At 48.8% G+C, this 16,989-nt stretch overlaps 5 protein-coding genes across 5 annotated transcripts; 3 read left to right on the top strand and 2 right to left on the bottom strand.

Annotated features, from left to right (window-relative positions):
• Positions 1–323: 323 nt before the first annotated feature.
• On the top strand, positions 324–2,484 carry SCP_1101330 (hypothetical protein; the record flags this gene model as incomplete). Its single annotated transcript, XM_027762569.1, has 7 exons — positions 324–559; positions 618–680; positions 739–1,246; positions 1,294–1,491; positions 1,551–1,742; positions 1,803–2,054; positions 2,107–2,484. The coding sequence occupies 7 exons, from the start codon at positions 324–326 to the stop codon at positions 2,482–2,484; spliced, it is 1,827 nt and encodes a 608-aa protein (XP_027618370.1).
• Positions 2,485–2,596: 112 nt separating this feature from the next.
• SCP_1101320 (hypothetical protein) lies at positions 2,597–5,349 on the bottom strand (the record flags this gene model as incomplete). Its single annotated transcript, XM_027762568.1, has 11 exons — positions 2,597–2,626; positions 2,679–2,844; positions 2,901–3,312; positions 3,368–3,488; positions 3,540–4,361; positions 4,416–4,529; positions 4,591–4,706; positions 4,765–4,801; positions 4,856–4,950; positions 5,015–5,170; positions 5,226–5,349. 11 exons carry the CDS (start codon positions 5,347–5,349, stop codon positions 2,597–2,599), a joined length of 2,193 nt encoding a protein of 730 aa, XP_027618369.1.
• Positions 5,350–10,403: 5,054 nt separating this feature from the next.
• Positions 10,404–11,183, top strand: SCP_1101310 (predicted protein; the record flags this gene model as incomplete). The annotated part of the gene is made up of 2 exons (XM_027762567.1): positions 10,404–10,851; positions 10,918–11,183. The coding sequence occupies 2 exons, from the start codon at positions 10,404–10,406 to the stop codon at positions 11,181–11,183; spliced, it is 714 nt and encodes a 237-aa protein (XP_027618368.1).
• Positions 11,184–12,066: 883 nt separating this feature from the next.
• On the top strand, positions 12,067–14,560 carry SCP_1101300 (Beta-glucosidase 1A; the record flags this gene model as incomplete). Its single annotated transcript, XM_027762566.1, has 18 exons — positions 12,067–12,109; positions 12,252–12,559; positions 12,616–12,714; positions 12,764–12,801; positions 12,861–12,953; positions 13,015–13,151; positions 13,213–13,251; positions 13,313–13,323; positions 13,380–13,524; positions 13,599–13,679; positions 13,743–13,766; positions 13,821–13,840; positions 13,914–13,934; positions 13,989–14,008; positions 14,068–14,228; positions 14,294–14,315; positions 14,386–14,479; positions 14,534–14,560. 18 exons carry the CDS (start codon positions 12,067–12,069, stop codon positions 14,558–14,560), a joined length of 1,383 nt encoding a protein of 460 aa, XP_027618367.1.
• A 345-nt stretch (positions 14,561–14,905) lies between these two features.
• On the bottom strand, positions 14,906–16,944 carry SCP_1101290 (Repressible high-affinity phosphate permease; the record flags this gene model as incomplete). Its single annotated transcript, XM_027762565.1, has 8 exons — positions 14,906–15,044; positions 15,100–15,608; positions 15,666–16,054; positions 16,117–16,240; positions 16,299–16,408; positions 16,462–16,658; positions 16,711–16,764; positions 16,823–16,944. The coding sequence occupies 8 exons, from the start codon at positions 16,942–16,944 to the stop codon at positions 14,906–14,908; spliced, it is 1,644 nt and encodes a 547-aa protein (XP_027618366.1).
• Positions 16,945–16,989: the final 45 nt, after the last annotated feature.

The raw sequence follows: 16,989 nt of genomic DNA, 5'->3' as shown, positions 1-16,989 counted from the left end.
AGATAATGTAACCACGGCTAAATGTGTGTATGTCTGACGATGTGCAAATACAGTCATGATTCACAGATATGTCTATGCAGGGTAGTCTAAATGTAACTACATGACGCTCGGGAAGTAGTCATACGTCGAATACCAGAGACATTCCGCTTCTGAATACCAATGACGTCGAGTTGTAGTTAGAACTATATTGAGACAGCAGATGACAGGTATTCCAATACACGTGATCCAGTCGCGTCCCACCCCCCGGTTGCGCTCACGTCCACCCCTGCGCCCCTGCGGCTGCGCTACATTGTCCCGTCCATCGTCCCTATCCCTACTGTGCCATGGATGATGTTAGAAGGCCAGACTTCATCGCCCTTGAGGACTGGAAGAAGATGAGTGAGAATCAGAGAGCTGTATTTCCGCCGAGACCTAGTATAGATCCTCACCTGGAGCAACGTGTCCACGGAACATGGAATAGTGGTCCACAAGGTGATCCATACCCACCAATGCAGCGTGAAGAAATACCCGAAGGCACCGAGATTGTGAATTTGCGAAAGAACACAAATAAAACAGGCAGGTTAGTACAGCATATATGCACATATATTCAGAGACTCACCTAACTCAATATGCAATAGGAAGAAACAGAAACAGAAACAGAATATGAACAATCACCAAAGCACATCTGTCCCACCTCCCAGGTATGAGTAACTCTGCAGGCCCAGCCAGAGTATCAGAGGAACTCACCGTGACTTGTAGACACCCAGCATGCATGACTGAAACCACTGAATCCCAACCACGTGGGCACACATATCCTCCCCCAACTCGCCATCATCCGCACATTCCAGAGCATCCTCCATCTCAGATTCCGAGTGCACACCGGTCCAAATCTTCTTTACACCCTCCTTCGGATGCGTCCGATTCCAGCTCTCTTGCTGCGATTGCACATTCGCTGGAGACCTTGCATGCAAAGCAAGACAACATTCAACAAAGGCTGAACATGCCGGAGAGGAATGGAGAAGGCGCACCCACTGGCCAGGACTCTGAATGTCAGTGCGGCGCTATGGCGACTCGTGGAAAAACATCGGCAGCAAAGCGCAAGGTGCTGAGACAAGGCGGACGAGGCAGAAAGAAAGTAATTCTTCGTGATGATGACCAGTTAGATACTGCAGGAGATGATGAAAGTGACGATGATGATGCAGAGGACCTGGTGATCCCGAAGTTGAACCTGTCTAAGGCAGCCCAGAAAGCCAGGGCTGACCTTCAGGTAAGATCCTTCCACCAATATTCGTACAGGTACTCACGTTGTGGCAGGCTTGCATAATGGCAAAATTCCGCTTCATCTGTGGTGTTCCGGAAGGAGAAGAATGGCCGAGCCCAATGGACACAGGGCGTGTAAATGTAAAGACAGACAAAGAATATTTTACCCCGAACTTCAAGAAAGATGTGCGGCATCCTGACAACCAAGACATCTTTGAACGCATAGCCGACCTGGTGCAGAATGACATCGAGGTGAGCAACCACTGTAATGCACTTACAATGATTGATACCTGCTAATACGGACCATCTAGACATCTGACAAGTGTCTCGAGACTCTGAAGCAACGCCAACGTTACAGATGGGATCAAGAAACCCTTGTTGAGTTCACAAAAAGCAGCTTTCGTGGGTTCAAAGTTGCCTACAGTGCACAAGTGAACGACGAGAAGAAGAAAGCACAGGATACAAATCAACGTACAAACCATCACAAGCGTCGCCGTGAAGCAGTGAGTATCCTTTTATTACTGTCCGCTTGCTCTTTGTTTATGTCATATGGCTTTGAGTAGAAGGTGAAGAATCGGCTCACCACGGTGCAGCAGTATGCCACAAAATATAATGTGGACTCTACCGATCTGCTTCACGAGATGCACATGTCCGATGAGGCATCAGGTCCGGAAGAGGGCTCCGGATTGTCAGTGATTGCATGGAAGAGACAGATGGCTAACCATTGTCAGATGGATGGCAATCACATGAACGTCACGGAGCTTGAGAAACTGAAATTCCGAGAACATATTCTCCCTAGCTGGAGGTCAGATGAAGTATGTTTCAAATGCAAATCATGAATCACTCTGGCACTCACACTTTCCTCAGCTCTCAAACATTTTCAAGGAGCTTGATACGCTCGCTTGGCAGGCAAAATCGGCAAAAGAGAAAGAACGAATTGTCAGCATCTCTGTGCGTGATACAGGACGTTCGACGGACATACCTCCCCTTGTTGCCCCCTTTGACTTCGGCATCAACAAGACGTGGTGGGAGGTGAACAAAGACGATGTGAGATACAAAGAAGTTCTCACAGACTGGTATATGCATGGTGATTTGTTGGGCTTCGGGAGTGCCGTAGACAATGATGAAGAAGGCAGGACAGGTGGTGGCAGTGGTGACAGCGCAGGAGGTAGCGACGATGATGCAAATCCCACAGTCTCTGGTGAAGAGAATTCACATGACGATGACATTGAGACAGATACGTAGAAGGACAATAATGCAAACTCACCGACTTTTTCGACTTTTTCGTTGTTGTTGATGCTCCAACCTTCTTACCTTACCCACTAAATTCTCGCTACATAATATTGTCCGTAGACACCTAGCTCTGTGTTACAAATCTGCTCGCATGCTGAATTAGAATGTTACTATAGATCACGTCATATATGCAATGTGAAACTGACCCGATCCATTGTCATTGTTATCCACATCTTGGGATTGGTAGTCGACACGATTCCACGAGAGAGTTGACATTGAATTGTGAAAAAGAGAAGGACAGGGGGTGGGAATCCTGGTGCTTTCGCAAGAGCAAACTCTCCAAGAACCCAGGTCTCGACCTCAAGTTCAGGGCTGTTCGGTGAAAACAGTTAGTTATAGATAATTTCAAAGAGGGCATAGCATAGTACAATTCACTCCAGGGGTCATCTTGGACAGGGCTTAAATTGAGGGGCTTCATCCATTGGAACTCAGCAAACAGCCTCTCCTCTGCAATCTCTCGCTGACTATGGTGAAATATGCATACAACCTCACCACCATATGCTTTACCAGCATATAAGACCTTGACTATTGATGAATGTGCAGATTCTTGTTGTGTTCGAGATGTTGCAGTTATGCGACGACCATCGAGGAGTGCCCAATCATAGAACTGGGCTGTCTCCTGTAAAAGACGTGTACTGGAAGGTGGGTTATGATCAGTAGGATAGTGAACGCGCTGCATGTTTTGGTTATAGTAGACAAACAAGCCCAAATGTGCTTTGTCGCTCAACTGTGGAGCAACAGAGGCTACCGGGCCCGCCTGAACTTGTAGTGCACATAACTCTGTAAAGTACTTCACGATGAGTTAATGCAGATGAAAAGTCAGAATACAACCTACCATCATTCTGCGATGACTCAGCCGTCCCTGTCAGAAGTTGGTCTGCATCTCCGAGCATTCGCTTGAGAAGGAGTTTTGCTTCTTCTCTTGCCGGAGAGCCTGCAGAGACAACTTCGTTGATCTATATACTACTGGTATCAGTATGCACCACATTAATGATCAGCTAACGTACCATAGCATCCAGATGAATGCTGCGCTCGAATTCACGCAGCATCGAAATCTCAACCTGACCTCCAACCCAAGTATTACTCCTGTAACTTTTCAGAATCTTATTGAGGCGTTCCGAGAGGAAAGCCCAAAAGTTGTACACTGGCCCATAGTCACGTATCTGGTCAGGTAGGTGTACGACCCAGTGAAAGTTCGGCTTCATGGCACCCTCACCATACAACTGTAGACAACATGGTATGGAGAACAACGCAATGACTGTTGATAGGAACTGCACTGTTCTAAATTCCAACAGGTAATCTTGCAGCAAATCTAGTGCACGAACCACCAAGTCATCTGTGATTGATCGACCCAGAAAAAGTTTTACGGCTGTAGCAAGGCAGAGAAAGTTGATAGGTTCATCTTGTTGCATGCGTCTCGCCGGTTTTTTGGGTGGTGTTGACTTCTCGTGAGACTTCTGAGGGTCCTTCTTCTTTCGCATTGATAATGCACCATGCCTCTGCTCCTGGACATTCTTGTTTGCCTGTGTTATCTGCATTGATACCTCACCAGGCATCTGATGCTGCACCGGCTTGTTCGCTCCAGTTGATGACTCACCGGGTGGCTGATGCTCGAGCGCTATGTTCGCATGTGTTGATGAGTCGCCAGGCTGTTGATGCTGTGCCTGTTGGTTTGCCGCAGAAGATGTCTCACCATGTTTCTTTGCAAAGTTCCGCTCCCATGCTGCCAATTCCTTTTTGTACTTCACAAGTGCTGTGTCATAGCGCTTCTTGGCGCATTCATACTGATCTTGTGAGTCTTCAATAAATGCTTCCCACACAATAGGGATCTAGACAAATGTGTTCACATTAGCAGAAAGAGACAAAGAAGAAGAAGAACTTACAACAATAGCCAGAGGTCCGATAAGTGCTGATCGGTATTCATCAGCTGTAAGACTTCCGCCAGCTGGCTCGCCAATGCGAGCTGGGAGTTGACCGGCCCATGAAGGTGATTCAAACTGTTGTATGTTTAACATGAATTAGTGCTATAGTCAGTAGCAAGCGTCCATTATTTCTCACCATTTCGAGAAAACGATGAATAACATTGAGCTCTCGTGGTGTTTTCTCCGTTGAGCTCTGAAGCGCAGACCCAGACCCTTGGATCCAAACTGCATACCACTGAGTCTTCACTATGCCTGCAATAACGTTAGTAAAATAGCCAATACAGCAAATGGGATACTAAAAATTGCGCACCAAGCAGAATATTGTGCATAGGGTCAATGACACAGTACTGGACGAGATCGAAGTAAGGTAAGCGTGCAAATTCAGTTCATCGTGCGCTGACACTGTCAAAGAAATTCTTGCGCTCCACCTCAGTCTTGAGATCGTGCCAATGATGACAATTTCTTCGATGTTCTTCACCGTTGTGTCCCTCGAATTCTACAATATGGGGTTGTGGTGGTTATACGATGAGAGCCAACTTGGTCTATGCACAATTACTCACCATTCTTTAATGATTTCTCAGAGAAGAGCTCGCTCAACGGCACCTTGCACTTTGGGCAAGGGGCTACCTTGTGATTCTTCTCAGCAAATCCGCCCATCTTGCACATGGCTGGATGATCACAGATGATCGCAAGGAGAAAAACTCGCACACAGTGACCTGACAAAGAAGCATAAGCTGAAATACTTCAGCTTCACAGAAAAGTGTGGCGTACCTTTGGGAAACCTCTCAGAATAATAAACTACACCATTGTCGTACAGGTCTATCAAGTCATTCACAACAAGCATATTGTAATGTTGAATTTCCTCTGCTGTCGGCTTGGTTGGACCTGGCGCCATGTAAGATACAAGCATGTTATTTGTCCTGTATCTAGAAGAAGTAAGTTAACATGGTACACAGATGGTACGCTGACTTGCTGTTACCTGAGAGAATCCGGCAGGTTTGCAATGCATGCTGAAGCAACGGTTGATGAGTGTGTCAGGCCGTAGACACTGTTCTTTCGACTGAATCTATGCAAATTGTCTATATTCAGTATATGATAATCACGCTCAGAACACGAACGCACCCATCCATTTGTATGGTTAAGCTGATTCGCAGCTCACTGGATGCATCATCAGGATCAAAAAATAACTTGCCGTCATGTCCACGGACACTGCGCCATACCTTGCCATCAAAAATTGTTCTGTACGAACCAGCCTCATGGTGGTGACTTTTCCACTGGTCGCATGCTTCCTCAATATTTGGACGCTGAGATAGCATGTCTGACAAGGCTGCTGAGATAAGCCGTATGGGTGCAGATACTTTAGGACATGGAGGTGCCTTGCTTTGTCCGCTGACACGTTCCCACATTGAATGTGTCGTGGGATGGAATACAGAAACCTTACATGAAGGACATATAATGTCAGTCTTCACATCGATCTCGAAGACCCTATGACAGGAAGGACAAATTGGATGTATATCGAAGTGGTTGCGCAGGTCGAGTCGATGCAGAACAGTGTGCAATGTGATCGGCATGGCAGCATCGAGGGGGAGTACACCTAGGACAAGAAACAAGGCATTCAGAATAAAGAGGATCAGGGCGCATGCACGAAATGGGACATGATGCTTGGTGTGTAACAATGCGATGAGTGTCATCACAACTTGAACAAACCACATGGGGTGGCTGTTGTTATAGATATCTGTCAGGCATGGAGGGTGATCCGCAGCTGGACTATCTGAGCATCCCGGGCCAGAATCGTCAGATGATAGTTGTGAGTTTGGAGCCGCTGAATCTTGTACGTCCTCAAGTCGCGATTGGTCCAGTATTGCACCAACTTGACCATCTTCATAGAAATCATCTGCTTGCTCTAGATCGCCGTGGATGAGACTTTGCTCGTGAACCGCATCCGCAACTGCATCTTCTGGTGTATCATGTATTGGGGTGATGTCAGCCAGGTTGCCATTTCGTACATTACAGCGACGCGCACGTGTGCATTTCATTCGTTCAGGATAGTCATTCGTAGTACCCATCTGCTGTTCATGCGGGAAGTCCATAGACGCATAAGAAGAGTCAACTGGCGCAGGGATTGGGGAAGTGATTGGTGGATTGGATGGTGCATCTACGAGACTAGGCAGTACATGTTCATGAGAAGGGGAGACTGCTGCTGCTGCTGATGAGGTAACCTGTGGAGACGGGAGAGAGGTGACGGCAGAGGAGGATGATGATGGTGGATGTCGAGGAGCAGCAGATGTGATGGGTAACACCAGGGATCAGGACTCCAAGTGGTCAGAGAGCTGGGAAACATCTGCGTCACCAGATTGCATATTCTGTGGTGAATACAGAGTATTATTGTCCGAAAGCTCCATAAATTCCAGTGCAGGTGCAGCTGAGAAAGTAGCAGTCGATGGATCTCCTACTGGTCTCAGTGAACTACCATCTGTGCCGTCCATAGGATCATCTTCGGGAGACGGTGCTCATTGTTCTTCCGTTCCCATGATGATGTCTTCATTGCGATTCAAGGGTGCCGTTGTCAAGCTGGCTGAGTTGATGGCAACTGAGCTGACACGACTTGAAGTCGCTGGTGCTCCCCGAAATCCTCGGAATCCCCTCGCTCCTCTGTGCACACTTTGAGTAATGTTCAGGTGTGAATAGACTTTGCTTACTGTGTGGTCAAAGCTGGGACACGTCCACCTCTTGCAGAGATAGCTCCACCGACTCTAGCCGGAGACTGGAAAGTCAGTGAAGCACGTCCTCGTCCCCGTAGACTGGTGGAACCTAATGTGCGCGCATGCTCAACACCTCATGGTGCTGTCTTCTGTATTCCTTGTCCTCGCCGTGACAGTACAGATCGCGAAAGTTGCTGCTTTGACAGATGCTCTGTCCTCTCATACACCATCATCTGAATTCCTTCTCCGCATGAGTCAGCTGCTCTACACTCATCGCAGGTGCACAGGACCACTCTCTGACGTGGATCAACATCGGAAAGCTAGTAATAGAATGGAAAATCATCCGGGTCAGTGCAATTGAAAGCGGGCACAGACGAAAACATACATCGGACATATTGTGCAGTCTGGATCTGACTCAGAGGTTCTTAGTACCACAGCAGACACGAGGGGAATATCTAAGACTGAACGCGCAAGGGCGCCGCGGCGGATAGCTGCCACGTAGACATCAAATCGTGGTCAGACAAAAAGTATACTAGGGTCCCTCAGCGATGCCAGCGCGCCTTTGAAAAGTTTCCGCGTCAAAGGTGACAGTAGGTGGGAATGCTTCCTGTAGTTGCTTGGGATAAAATAGATGTATTGTGTCGAGATAACCACAGCTGAAATACATGTGAAGAAAGCAGGTATCATCTGTTAAACAGGGATTGGGATAGATGGCTGATTCGCGCTTCGAGTACATGAAAAGGTCAGCTTAGCCAAACATATAGGAACGGATGAACAGATGCGCTATTCAGGCACTTCGGCTACCCCTGATGACATGTAGCTACAGCGCTTACTCTTTGGTCATCGAAGTTCGAATACAAAGCCCTTAAACACAGTGAATGTAGGAGGCCTCTATCAAAATGCCCCAGACGTGTTGTCAGCGGTGGTAGGGTGCGATTTGACAACCATCTGGGTACGAGACCATTTTCGCCTAGTCTCGCCAGATGATCGTGCTGTGCCGTTCCTCGGCTCCGCCTCGGAGGCTGCCGAAAGTCAATATATCGGACATCGAAAAAACCATTGCAGCCTGCCCAGCTGAACATCTGGTAAACTTCAGTACAGCGGGTGTAGATAACCCTCCGCCTCTCCTGCACCCGATGGGCATCTCGTAGTCCCCTCTCCTCCTCCCGCTACTCTACATCCACTGACCTCTGTCTGTATCTTGTCTAGTGTATTTACATAACACTGGGATGCAAAACTGCCATTTATATTGCCCTCTCACGTGAACGGCATTGTTGAACAGTACAGAGTGATAAGCCCTTGCAATGATTGCAGCAAAATATATTTCTGGTGTCTATTTGTGGCTACATGTCTACTCGAGCCCTCCTGAGGCATCGAAGGGGCAACTCGGAGGGTGGGACGCGAAGATTGGGGGTTATCTACACTCACTGTACTGAAAGTCACCAGACGTTCTACCACGGAAGCTGCAATGGTTTTTTCGATCTCTGACATATTCATTCTCAGTTGCTTCCGTGGGTGAACGTCTGGAACCGAGACTACTTTTTGCCACCCCATCCGCAAAAGTCAACTCTTGCTTACCTGTTACTATCCTAGGCACAGTTCTGCAAACTCTTTCAGTATGCTGCTCATAGCTCCCTGACAACTTCATGAAATCCCTTTAAACTTGCAGTCTATGTACAATAATGTCCCCTCTACAAGGTTATCTAAGTAGCATGTTAAAATTCCCAGAACTTATGTTCTCGGAGACCTTCCGGTGACGAGAGTGCAAGTGCGCAGGGTAATGCAAAATCGTCACATGCCTGTCACGATGAGCGCCCTTCGGCATGCCCGGCAAATTTGATGGCTCGGTCAATGCAGAGCGGTGTGCATAGTTCTGCAAAGCCGCTTTGGGCGATGGAGTCTGAATTTCATCACGCTGTGGCAGATGGATATAACGTGTCTTTCTCGCAACATAGCATAGAGCAAGAACAACTTCGCATGACGTCAATCGGGGTCACTCTAAAGGTAGCTCCATGTTAGAAAGGCTTATATTATGGGTGGCAAAATTTTAGAATGAGTACTGCAGGAAGGATCTCCATATCAGCTGTATTTCCGGCACTTACATTTGGGTGCAAAACCATGCAATTGCTCTCCCATTTGTTTCCACATCAACAAATTATCATACACAGGGTTGAAACACGTTTAGATAGTGTCCATACAACTACTAACCAAACCCATTAAGATATTTTTGAGAATTGGACGAGATATTTGCATTTTGCATATTGATGCGCACTTTGCAGAACTGTGTCTAGGACAGTAGTCTCGCAAGCCAGACGATCATGCTGGGCCGGTCCTCGGCTCCGCCTCGGAGGCTGTCGAAAGCCAATATATCGGACATCGAAAAAACCATTGCAGCCTGCCCAGCAGAACGTCTGGTGAACTTCGATACAGTGGGTGTGGATAACCCTCTGCAGGTGCCTGGGCATGGTAGTTGTGCCCATCATCAATTTCCATTTCCTGCTCCTCTATCCATGCAATCCTTTATTTCTATCTTATATTGTATGCTCGTGTACCGTTGGGACCCGAAATCTCAATTTATGAAACTCCCGCGTGAGAGCGGCAATGTGAAACGCGACACATACAGCATGAAATGGTGGGCCCAGAGAGCCCCGAAAAGCATACGGGAAATTTAATCTCTATTATATATAAGTAGCTATGTATCTACTATAGGCCTCCTGAGGCGTCGAATGGGTGTTTCTGAGGGTGGGATGTGGGGATTGAGGTTATCTACACCCACTCTACCGAAGTTCACCAGACGTTCTACCACGGAAGCTGCAATGGTTTTTTCGATCTCCAACATATTAGCTGTCGGTCGCTTCCGTGGGTGAACGGCTGGAGCCGAGACTACTTACCTGTATTCCCTTGATTAAGGAAAAATTAAGGAGACCATCGTTATTCTTCTTAATTGGCCAAATAAGGAAGCAGACCTCCTTAATCAAGGCAATAAGGGAGCTAACCAAGAGTTGACTTTTCCTGATGTGCGGGGCCGTCAGGTCAACGTGTCACACGTCTCCGAGCCTGCCGCGCCGGACTGAAACTTCTCGTCACACGTCACACCCGACGCCGGAGTGGTTTCTCACTTGCCAAAAAAGGAGAGGTGTACAGTCACGTGATGACGCATACTTGGTGATGCGGCGTCGCCTTCTTCCCAGCTGCATGCCATGGTCGACGACGAGGACGACGAGAACAAGGACGGCAAGACCTGTTGATGCGCCCATCGCTCCATCCGAAATCAGCTCTGGTTTTTTGCGAAAAAAGCTTCCGTTATGTCTCTGTGCGGACCATACGCACCCGCGTCGCTTCCTCAACTCGTCCTCTCTCGGCCCCCGTGACAGATACCCTGTCCGTAGATACTGCTCCGAGCAAACCGATACCACCTACCGTATGCGTCATACAGCAGTGGAAATACCCCATTCGCGGCGGACAGAACCTCTCAGAACGATATGCTCGGCTGGAGCGCTCGCTGCGCGGCAAAGAGGCGTACGGGGCGCGGATAGGGGTGCTCCGGGTGGAGGCGGAGGGCGCGGTGGGAATTATGGCAGAGCGGAGTGAGGAAGAGAGCGCGCGGCGCTTGGGCGGGGGCGCAAGTGGGAAGCGGGTGCAGACATTCAAGGGCTTAGTTATACCCGAAGAGCCGCGTGCACCAGAGTCCGAAGGTACGTCTATTTCCTTCAAGCTATTGAATACTGGTATTTTTGGCATGTAGCTCATTGCCGGCCTAGAATGCTGCATGTCTGGCTGTGCGATATGCGTGTACGATTTGTATACGGAAGCCCTGGCAGACTACACGCGTTCCATAGAGACTATTCGCAAGTCACTTTCTGCGCGCAGAGTACCCGAGGACCGGTGGCCTGCGAGTATCCGGAGTTCTCCGAAGGAGGACACCGATTTGAAGGCGAAGCGGACAACTGCAAACGTGAGCCTGAGCACGTTTGAAGAGCTAGAGAGGCGGTTGCGCGCAAAACATGAGACAGTCAGTGTTGGTTAGTACGTGATATCTTCTTCCGTGGTTTGATGGAACGAGGCAAACATCTGGTTCTGTAGGATTTGGAAGCACCGAAATTTCTAGCTCCATGTTCCCTTGCACTGCAAGGCCGAAGGTGGAGAGGAATAGAGTATTCCCCGAGATCAGTGCAGTATATGAAGGCATTCGCTGGATGTTGTTCAGTAACCGTTAGAAATGGGAAAGATGGATAGTAAGTGCGCTTGGATGGTTGTATATTGCAATCCGTGTATTAACTTCCTGTTGAGTCGTACATCTAGAATTTAGATGAACCGGGATGTATTCTCATATATTACAGCGCTACATTAATTGTCATGTCTGCAACGGCTCTCTCACCACACCTACTTGGCCTTGTACCTTCTCAAATTCGTATTCGGCTGACCAAGGTGAGTATTGGGTATGGCGTTGCTTCCCTGCGCATTCCCTCCTGAAGCGGCACACGACGAAGATTTTCCCAGTGGCGCTTCAAGCCTGGCATCGTCTTCTAGTCATGTGCGTTCTCCACCAGGCAAATTGTCTGCACACTTCTCTGGTTATCTTCCTCCCGCGGAAGCTTCAAGTCACACGTTTGGTGTATGTTATTGGACATCTTATGTCGAGACGATAGCGCCTGACTAAAATTTACCAAGGTTTCCAACCATTTTGACGATTTCTAACTTCTCTTGTGCATCGTCGTGCCTCTCGTCCAGTCAAATTTCGAACGTACAACAACGGAGAAAGCCCGGCCATCTGGCTGATGAGCCGACGATGTGCCGCAAGTTGCGTCCCATGCTCAAAAAGCCGCAATTGATAACACCACACAAAGGGGAGCATAAGTATCCTCGTCGGCTTCAGCAGGCTCGTGTGAGCCTCCTTCTTCATATACCCGATGGTAAAACTGCCAAGTGATTTCGTCTGGGGCTACGCGACAGGTATGTCCCGAGTTTGGCTCTGTTCGCCTGTGCACATATATACGGCGAAATTGGTGTGAATGGCCCACCATATAGATGATCGTGGAAACTACGTTTATTGGTGCTCCGATCGTCCTCGTTATCTAACACGTTCATTTTCCAGCCAGCTACCAGATCGAAGGCTCAGCCAGCGCAGGCGGGCGTGGACCGTCCATCTGGGACACCTTTAGCAAGATTCCGAGCAAGATCCGTGACGGCTCGAATGGAGATATTGCCACAGACTCATACCGCCTATGGAAGGAGGATGTCGCGCTGCTCAAGTCGTACGGCGTGCGGGCTTATCGGTTCTCGATCTCGTGGTCGCGTGTGATCCCCCTCGGTGGGCGGAATGACTTGGTTAACGAGGAGGGAATCGCGTTCTACAGGGGTTTGATCGAGGAGCTCTTGAAGAACGGCATCACGCCCTTTGTGGTGAGTAGGTGATTGAGAAGATCGAACATGTGGAGGTTGATGTGAGGGTGGTTCAGACGCTGTATCACTGGGATCTACCTCAAGGTCTCGATGATCGCTACGGCGGATGGCTGAACAAGGAAGAGATTGTGAAAGATTATGTGAATTATGCTAGGGTGTGCTCATTCGTCTGGTATAATATCTTCATTATTCACGATGTTTTAGTTGTGCTTCACGAGATACGGAGATTTGGTCAAGAACTGGTAGGGGCAAGGCTATAACTGCCCATTGTATGATGGTCATTGATGTGTCTCTTAACCAGGATCACCCACAACGAACCGTGGTGCATCTCTGTCTTGGGGTACCAGAAGGGCGCTTTTGCACCGGGTCATAAAGGGGACGTAGAGCCGTGGATGTAGGTCGTGTTCACCAGACTGTCCCTACACTGATTTTAACGTTGACGTAACACGAAACAGTGTCGCACATCATACGATCCTTGCGCATGCATACACAGTCAAGCTCTATCGAGAGGAGTTCAAGCCTACACAGGGCGGCCAGATCGGTATTACTCTGGACTGCCATTGGCAGCTCCCTTACGACGATTCACCAGCTAGTACGAATGACATATTCAATTATTTATCTCGATTGTGACCCAGTTGCCGCTCATTGAACAGACGTAGCGGCGGCCCAGCGTGGCATCGACTTTAAGCTCGGTCCGTCCGCATCTTGTGGACGTTTCATGAGTACTCACCGTGACGTATTCATTTTCAACAGGGAGATTTGCAGTAAGACCACATTCTCTGCGCGTTGATGCTTATACAAGCCAGGACTATATTATCAGGACCCGATCTACAAAGGTCATTACCCCGCCACCGTAAAGGCCATGATCGGAGATCGTCTACCCGAGTTCACCGCAGAAGAGCTCGCCGTCGTCAAGGGCTCTTCAGACTTCTTCGGCCTGAACACATATACTACCCAGATTGTCCGTATGTGCGATCTCCCGCTTGTTTACGAATAGTTAGATAATTGCTCTGGTCCTGCCAAACGCGAATTTCTGCAGAGGAGGGCGGAGGTGATGAGATAAATGGCAGAATTACGGTTGGGTTCACCAGACCAGACGGGTCGCAGTTGGGAACACAAGGTGTGTGATTTTTCTTTTTCTGTACGTGCAGTCGTGAACCCGTTCAATCCATCACTTCTTAAGCGCATGTGTCGTGGTTACAAACATGTTAGTCACTCATCCATCCACGCCTGAACTTCAGCGCTGATAGTGGAGATATAGATCCACCTGGCTTCCGATTGGTGAGTGTACTCCACGTCGATAATTCTCGATGCACAATAATTTACGTACCATGATGATTACGACTATGATTAGCTTTTGAACTACCTATGGAAGGTGCGCCACTTCGTGCCTGTAATCGATTCACTAACTTTGTATGGTCTCCCTTAGACCTACGAGAGGCCGATCTAGTATGTCTCTCGTCCTTGATGCAAGTGCAGCAGGGACGTTGACGCATTTCTCCCTTCAGTATCACAGAGAACGGCTTCGCCGCCAGGAACGAGGACGTACTGCCTGTTGAGCAAGTCATACATGATGTGGATCGCGTTGAGTACTTCGAGGGGTATGCCAACGCGCTCCTGCAGGCCGTGACCGAGGACGGTGTTCCAGTTAAAGGCTATTTCGGTTGGAGTAAGTCCTTGTAGTGAATTATTTCTCCTTGCTCATTGCTTGATCGTGATTGTTCGGTGCTGTAGGTCTGCTAGATAACTATGAATGGTGAGTCTGGCAATACATTCTATCGCGTGTGCACCAAATGGGACCCGCACGAGCTAACTGGTGACCGCAGGGCGGATGGATATCTAACGCGGTTCGGCGTCACTTACGTCGACTATGCCACGCAGAAGCGCACACCCAAGGACTCTTCCCGGGTGCTGAAGAGGGTGGGCCCTTTCTGCGCGCGGCATAAATGGGAGGCTAATATAGCATCATTGCAGTTCTTCGAGAAGCACATCGAGGCGTAATGGAATGGGATGAAAACATTTCGTGGAATCCCCACTAAGCGACGTGTACACAATATCGATCAGAAAAGAGTCAATGGTAATATCACCTCGCGATGGAATCAGGGTTACAGATCTTCATCCAAGTTGAACAGGCCCATAGGTATGATCTTCTCGCCGTAATATGGTACTGTGTTCTACGGGGATCATCGATGAAGCTTAGTACACTAACAGACAGTAATTCATTACAACTGGACAACACTACTACTTACGGTCCCTTTAGACGGCCCAAAAAAAAAGAATCCATGGTATATCCTTCACCAAGGGGGAGAAGAGGAAAAGGGTATTTAAGTGTCCGAGAGTATGCCGCTAAACCCTCCCCACAAGGCCCAACACGAAGCCCTCCTGGCTCTCGTTTGAGATGTCCTCGAGTGTCCGCTGCTTGGTCTCCTTTATCAATAACGTGGAGAACACACCTGTCAACATGAAGAAAGCAAGTATCAGCAAGCTAGACGACACACACGTCAGTATCTCTCGTCCACCTTAATCAGTGGGACACCTACACGTAGGGAAGCCACGCATACTGCCCATCGGGTCCGCCTTTGTTCGCCAGGCGCGCAAAGCCAACCTGCGATATGACAGCGCCAAGTTTACCGCTCGCAGCTGCGATCCCATGGCTGGTAGAACGATAGCGAGTCGGGAACGCCTCCCCGGGCACGATAAAGGTCGTAGTGTTGGGACCGAAATTGAAGAAAAAGTTCGTGAGACAAGTCAAGAACATGAACGCATTGGTGCCGCGTGCGGTTTTATTCATCGCCTTGTAACCGGACCCCATCACAATGAACAAGATTGTGAGCATGATGAAGACCATGAGTTGGATAGGTCGCCGTCCCCAGATGTCGATGAATATGAACGTCGCCCAATAGCCCGGAATGAGACCTCCGACAGAGAAGACGATGTTGCCCACGCAGAAATTGTAGAGTCTAGCGTAGAGGCTCGTCTGCTTCAAGACAGCGAACTTGATTTTCTGCAGTAAGATATCTGTATTGAGTTGAATAGCGTAGAACGCGATCTGCACGTAGGACCCATTGAGTCAGGGATTGATTGTGGATGATATAGATGCACATACATCAAGAGCGAACCAGGAATAAGAAGCGCCGATGAGCTGACGCAAGTTACGCCATTGCGAAAAATACACGACAAAGTCGCTGCGAGTGGCCAGAGGTGCGCGAACACGCTGGACAACAGCGTCCGGATCAACATGGTACGTGTGGAGAGTCAAAAGGTTGTCGATGTCTAAGGCAGCTTGATTCACATCGCGCATGACGTCCATAATGAAGCGCGGAGTCTCGGGAATGGTGAGACGGAAATATAGCGCAATAGCGCCAGGTACGCAGCCCAGACCAATGAGAAGTCGCCACATTTTGTCAATGGAGATGAGTGCTTCAGCAGAAAGCACATCTTGTTGGAGGGTGTTCTTGTAGCCTCTAACGATACACATAGCTACAAGGGATGCAGCTGGGTATTTGCAACTAGGTGATCAGTAGAACGCAATGCCCGGAAGGTTGCAAAGTGCATACTCAATTGCCCCCAGCCCTGGTTTGCAAATACTGCAGTCATGAGCCGTCCGCGGGAACTGGCAGACGCAAACTCTGAAGAGATGACAGCCGATAACGGATAGTCACCGCCAACGCCCACGCCCATCTGGATATGAAAATGATGTTCAGTCGTTCATTGTGTAGTAAGTAGACGGCGGGAATACCACAAAACGCCAGAAAATGATGACAGCGAACATGTTGATTACTCCCGGAACGTAACCCGCGGTAGCCTGGCTCAGGGTTGCGACAATGATAATCATCAACTCGATCCCGTCTGCTCAGTCTCTCATTAACGATTATAAAGTTGCACATACTTCAGCCACGTACACATGCGTTTACGGCCCACAAGATCTGCCAACCAGCCGAAGAACAGCTGCCCAAAGAGATTGCCAACAGGCATGGCGACTTTGATACCCAGACCCAAATTGTCATTTAAATGGCAGTTGTTGGGGTTTGGGTCGCAGCCAGTGCCGTAAACGTATCCCAACATCGTCGACGCGATGCTTATAGCGAATATATCGTATCTGCCGAGTTGCTTTGAGTGCTCAGCCGCCAAAGAAAAAGGATATTATCCACGCGTCTGTGAAGAAGCCAGCACCCGCAACGAGCGAGACTCTGAAATGAAGCCACCTGGTGGACAAATAAAACTTAGCAGAAGCAGTTAGCATAGCTGAAATTGAGTACTCACCCGAATGGTGCTTCATCGATGTCAGCCAAGGCGGCGATACGTGTACCGTTCAAGATTCGAACAGCGTTTTCTGGCGCAAGCACGCCAGAACCGTTGTTGGGCGTGCCAGTCAATTCAACCATTCCGATGTCGCTAACAGACTTGGTGGAAGAGCTGCAAATGCTGGC

This window comes from Sparassis crispa, assembly GCF_003851025.1.
Source record: "Sparassis crispa DNA, contig_000011F, whole genome shotgun sequence".
Classification (NCBI taxonomy): domain Eukaryota; kingdom Fungi; phylum Basidiomycota; class Agaricomycetes; order Polyporales; family Sparassidaceae; genus Sparassis; species Sparassis crispa.
This window is presented reverse-complemented; position numbering and strand designations above follow the sequence as displayed.